This window comes from Gekko japonicus, unplaced genomic scaffold (genome assembly GCF_001447785.1).
Source record: "Gekko japonicus isolate JY-2015 unplaced genomic scaffold, Gekko_japonicus_V1.1 scaffold3556, whole genome shotgun sequence".
Classification (NCBI taxonomy): domain Eukaryota; kingdom Metazoa; phylum Chordata; class Lepidosauria; order Squamata; family Gekkonidae; genus Gekko; species Gekko japonicus.
The window spans coordinates 48,452-54,451 of NW_015173246.1; the positions used below are offsets into that span (position 1 = coordinate 48,452).

Consider the following 6,000-nt stretch of genomic DNA (forward strand, 5'->3'; position numbering starts at 1 on the left):
CTGATCCTTAGCTGGGGACACCAGGGATTGAACCGGGGACCTTCTGCACACCAAGCAGATGCTCTGCCACTCAGCCATAGCCCCAAAGTCAGCTGGAACTTGACAGCATTTCCCACCACCACGTTGCTCTGTTGACATCTAGGTGGAGATCGGTGGGAAGAGACTAACGCTCGTACTTACAACATCGAAGGCACCTCCTACGCTCTTCTGACCCTGCTGAAACTGAGGAGGTTCGAGGAGGCTGGCCCCATCGTAAAATGGCTGACCCAGCAGAAGTATTACGGAGGGACCTATGGGCACACACAGGTCAGTGGCCGCGTCACGGTCCTTTGGGGGCAGGAGTGGATTAGGGTTGCCAGCTCAAGGTGGGGAAACTTCTGGAATTATTGGGGGCAGAGCTTGGGGAGGGTGGAGTTTGGGAGAGCCCACCCTCCAAAGTAGCTATTTTCTCCAGGGGGACTGATCTGTGTCAACTGGAGATCAGTTGTAATCCCAGGAGATCTCCAGGTCCCACCTGGAGTTTAAAACCAAAACAGAAGGGGAACCAGCATACATGAAGTGGCACAAAGCAAAAATACCGCTGGCTAAAGATAAACAAAAATGTATGAAAATAATATTTAATGCCGAGTTCAATAATGCAGTCATATCATAATATATAATGCTGTTTTGGTCGTGGACTCCCGACACACTCCCAAATCAATACGCTGTGAGATCTGTCACTCACAGGCTGTCTCCATGTACCAGTGGATGCCTTGCATTAGTCCTGCCCACCCGCCCACAGAACCGGCGCCTGGCCTCTCAGCTTCAGTATGCTGGGAGGTGACGGGCACCATGGATGCTCCAGCGGGCAAAAGGGGTCATTCTCGACTGTGGACGCCTGCAGATGGCTGGCCAGTGACACCTTCAGGAACCTGCGCAGCCAGCGAGCTGCCTGGAGGCAGCCAGCTGCAAGGAATGCTCCGGCGGTTGGGGCCTCCTCATACCACACCCAGCAAGCGGCCAGCTGCCTGTGAGTGGCTGGGTGCCCAGCCACCATGCGGCCACCGCCAGCAGGAGGGAGAGGCTGGCCAACGAGGAGGTTGACACTGACTTCCACAGGCTTCATGGCATCAGCCCTCACCCCCATGGTCTTGCTGCAGCTCGTTACATTGACTTTGCAACGGGCTTTGCAGCTAGTAACTATATAAAGCCAAGGTGTTCTTACAAGAAACAACAGTAATACCGAAAAATAATGTCCCCAAAATGCCTGTGTTTCTCACTCCTGTTGTACTGTAATTCCATAGACCAACCTGACATAGTCCACCTTGATGAATGTATGTCAAGTTGCACTATGGAATTACAATACAACAGGAGTGAGACACACTGAAATTTTTGGGACTTTATTCTTCTGTATTACTGTTGTTTCTTGTAAGAACACCTTGGCTTTATATAGTAACTAGGAATAAGGCCCATTGTGGAAATAAATACAATGAGCGCTAGAAAGAGGCTCTGGGAGAGTGCCAAGGCCGTGGGCACTCAGAATCAATTTGCCATGGCAACCTAAGCAGGGTATAAGGACACAGAGGCCACCATTTTCTCCAGGGTAACGGATCAATGCCATCTGGAGAGCAGTTGCAATTCTGAGTGATCTCCAGCCCCCACCTGGAGACTGGCAACAGTGGTTCCCCATTACAAAATGGCCGGTTTGGAGGGCGGAGTCTATGGCATCGTACCTGTCTGAGGCTCCACTCCTCCTCAAACCTCACCCTCTCCAGGCTCCATCTCTCAAATCTCCAGGATTTTCCCATCTGGAGTTGGCAACCCTATCTACTTCCCAGCCAAGCATCAAGCCACCTTCATTCCCCCCTCATTGATCAGCTTTCCATCTCCCCACCACCAGCAGCCCCCACTGTGCTCTGAAGCCCTGGCTGCCACATATCTGTGACAGTAATGGGGTGACTGCTGGCACCTTTCCCTATCATTTTTTGCCTTGTGGTATTCTGCTTGTGGGTGATCTGTCTTTTTTGTGGTGTGGCATGATTGTGTTATTGGGTTTGTTTCTTTTGAAGGGGAAGTGATGTGTTGTGAGTGAGGACATATTTTACCTCAGAATACAGCAGGTCCCATATGCAACTGACAATGCCAACTGTCTTGCGGAGGGGGGGGGGGGTTTGAGGTGTGGAATGGAGTGAAGTCCAATCAGCTTCCATATGCAAATCACCTTGAAACACTGGCCCAATCAGAGAAGAGTGGCCTAGGCTGCAGTGGGTGGGAGAGAACTCGGGCAACGCAGCCAGTGGATAGAGACACCTTGTGATTGACACATCACGAAGCCAACTGATTTTGGAGTGCATAGAATATTGTGGGACCATTACTCAATTATGTATAAGGAGAGATATGACTGTATTATTGAACTCGGCATTAAATATTATTTTTATACATTTCTGTTCATCTCTAGCCAGTGGTTTTTTGTGCTTTGTACCCACCTGGACTTCGACAACCCTAGCCACTGCAGACTGCAGGCAGAGGGCCACATAACGCACTGCTCCTCTGTCCACAAAAAGGGTCCTTGCAGTAAGAAAACTAGTGTGTCAGGAAGAAGGGTTCACGCATCTGGCAGTTTCCCTGAGAGCCTGGTTTTCTACATGGAAGGAATTCTTTAGAGCCAGTTTGGTGTCGTGGTTAAGTGCGCAGACTCTAATCTGGGAGAACCGGGTTTGATTCCCCACTCCTCCTCCACTTGCACCTGGCTGGATGACCTTGGGCAAGCCATAGTTCTAATAAGAGCTGTTCTCGAAAAAGAGCAGTTTCTGTCAGAGCTCTCTCAGCCCCACCGACCTCACAGGGTGTCTGTTGTGGGGAGGGGAAGAGAAAGGAGATTGTGAGCCGCTCTGAGACACCTTTGGGTAGGGAAGGGCGGGGTATAAATCCAATCTCTTCTTCTCTTCTTTATATGGATGAGCATTTGAGTCCGGGGAATGTTTAATCTCAATTCGGAAATGGTACAGGCTCAGGACACAATTTTACCAGCTGGGTGAGAACTGGGCCTGACTTAGGGTTGTCAGCCTCCAGGTTGGGCCTGGAGACTTCCTGGAATTACAGCTCATCTGCAGAAGACAGAGATCAGTTCCCTTGGAGAAGACAGCTGTTTCGGAGGGTGGAATCTATGTCGTCACATCCCTGCTGAGCTGTCTAACCCTCCCCCGGCCCTGCCTTTCCTAGCCCCCCCCCAAAAAAAAATCTCCAGGAATTTCCAAACCTGCAGTTGGCCACCCTAGCTATACCGGCTCCAAACTGCAGCTTGTACTGCCTCATCCTGTAATATTCTCCTTCAGGGAGTTTCACACTGGATAAGAGGGGCATAAACCTTCCTCTCCTAACTGTCCCCCTTCCCCAGTTGAAAAGAAAGAGGAGGGCAAAAAACCCCTCCCATATTACTTTATAATGCAATTAGAGGGTGGGCCTTTGGGGATCAGAGAGGGAATTTTTATGGGCTCTTTTTGTAGCAGGAACTCCCTTGCATATTAGGTGACACATCCCCAATGTAGCCAATCCTCCAAGAGCTTACAGAGCTCTTCTTACAGGGGCTACTGTAAGCTCTTGGACGATTGGCTACATTAGGGGGGGTGTCGCCTAATATGCAAAGGAGTCCCTGCTACAAAAAGAGCCATAAATAGTAATAACAACAACAACAACAACAACAACAACAATGGCTCTTTTGTAGCAGGAACTCCCTTGCATATTAGGCGACACACCCCTAATGTAGCCAATCCTCCAAGAGCTTACAGAGCTCTTCTTACAGGGGCTACTGTAAGCTCTTGGCGGATTGGCTACATTAGGGGGGGGGGTCGCCTAATATGCAAAGGAGTTCCTGCTACAAAAAGAGCCCAGCCATTCCCCAATTAATACTTTGGAACAACTTCCTCTGGTTACCAAACTATTCATGCATTCAGGGCAACTCTGCATTTTGGGCTGGATCTGGATTAAAGTTTTGGTGGCTGCACCCACTTGTTTGTGCATGCACGGCAGGAAGCTCCTGTGGGACACCAGCATGCATGCATTCAGCTTGCGCCCTACTGAAGCATGAAGCTGCTTCAGTGCGCTACAATGCGCCCAGCGTCCTGTGTCCATGGACCTTCCTTCCCTCAGGGCTAAGGGCTGTGTCGAGAGTTCTGCTGCAGGGGGGTTCCTCACTTGCTCTGTCTTCTCCCTCCCATTGCAGTCAACCGTCCTAGTGTTCCAAGCTCTTGCCCAGTATCAGATGGACATCCCGCTCCGTAAGGACCTGAATTTGGACGTTTCTCTTCTGTTGCCGGGACGTGCTGCTGCGATCCACTATAGAATTGACTACGAAAACGCCCTCCTCGCTAGATCAGAAGAGGTATGGGAGCTCTGTGAGCAATTTCTCGCTTGACACTCAGCATCCATTTCTAATCCACACTCTTGTCAGGGCTGAGGGTGGGTAATGCATGCTGCAGTTCTCGGGAACCAGTGATCTAGAATCCTGAATCCTCCAAGGGCCCTTGCTCCCCACCCAGCACTGATTTTTCTCTTCCACAGACTTTAGATGAACTGTGCAACTTTCAATCTGGGGGTCTTGCCCAAGACCTTTGCATGCTTCTTCGATTAAAAGTTTGAATCAAGAACCAGAAAGGTCAGTTAGTGAAATATACTGGGTTCGAGACGCATATAGTGATCAGCTCATAGTTTTTTAGGGATTTCAGCTTAACTCTAAGACAACTCTAGCAGGGCCGGAGACCTTCTTACATGCATGCAAAACACCCCACTCCACACACACACACTCCCCGTGATAGGCTATTTGCAAAACATTACTACTTGGTTTATTCTAGAGCCCTGGTCAGCTATTGTTCTTGTGCTCCAAGCTCAGCCCGTCTCTAGGGTGATTCAATCAGGGATGATTCAATTCCAATACATAACAGTTAAAAACAAATTCTAGGAGCGATCACTAAAAACAAATGTACAACCTGAATATTATCAAAAATACACGTATTATCAAATGGTTAAAAACATTTAAGGGCCCAGTAGTAGGGTCATTACAGAATAAAATTTATTTATTTATTTAATTTATACCCCCACCCTCCCCACCAAGGCGGGCTCAGGGCGGCTTACAGATATTTCATAAAAATACAATTAAAACTTCTCATAACATCTCTCCTTATAAATAATTGCATTTTTGGGTGACAACATTCGATGTGCTCCCGAATCAGTTGGCTCCCGGATCTGCCACTCATAAGGTGTCCCTGGCCACTGGCTGGGTTACCTGCATCCCGCCCACAGAACTGGCACCCAATGTCTCCGCCTCAGTATGCTGTGAGGCAATAGAGGGGTCAGATGCTGCAGCTGCTGGAGGCCAAGGTAGCCAACAAGAACGGCGAGGTCCACATCCAGCCACCCGGAGGCCCTGACCACTCATTCACCAACCTCAGCTGCGTGAGCCGCCGGGGCAGAGGGCAGTAGAGGTGGCAGGCAGGGACGGCGCTCTGGTGCCGCAAGGGTCAGGGCAATGAGGCTGCTCATGCCAGCACTGCGGTGGCCACCATCAGCCACAGCCGGCTGTGGGTGGCCAGGCGGCTGGTAAGTGGGTGGCTGCTGGCAACAGGGAGGACATGGCGAGGGCAACCTCCAGAAGCTGCACGCCCCCGAGTCGTCAGTCGCCGAGCTCTGTGGCATCTGCTGCCTGGAAGGAAGGCAGTAGAGGTGGCTGGGGGCTTCCGGGAGGTGGCTGGGCAGTGACACTGCACAGCCTTCTCTCCCCCCTCGACACTGGGGTCTGGGGCCTGAGGGAGAAGTGGCAGTGGCAGAGGGGAGGGGCTGTCTGTGGGCCACCACCTCACATCTTGCTAGAGCTCATTGTATTGATTTCAGAACGGGCTTTGCAACTAGTATAATCATAAACATAGAGTATACAATGATACAAGTAAGTAAAATTTTTTAATATGGGTATATAATCTAAAAATTTGCCATTGGGTGTCATTTGGTAATTAAAAATATTCTTCTCCC

At 50.1% G+C, this 6,000-nt stretch overlaps 1 protein-coding gene across 1 annotated transcript in view; it reads left to right on the forward strand.

Annotated features, from left to right (window-relative positions):
* LOC107120136 (A.superbus venom factor 1-like) overlaps window positions 1-6,000 on the forward strand; it is a gene marked incomplete at its 5' end in the record, with an annotated part of 77,231 nt that overhangs the window by 45,527 nt on the left and 25,704 nt on the right. The window contains 2 exons of the mRNA XM_015422783.1: window positions 143-306; window positions 4,202-4,360. Coding sequence (XP_015278269.1) covers window positions 143-306; window positions 4,202-4,360 — 323 coding nt within the window. The remainder of the gene's footprint in view (window positions 1-142; window positions 307-4,201; window positions 4,361-6,000) is intronic.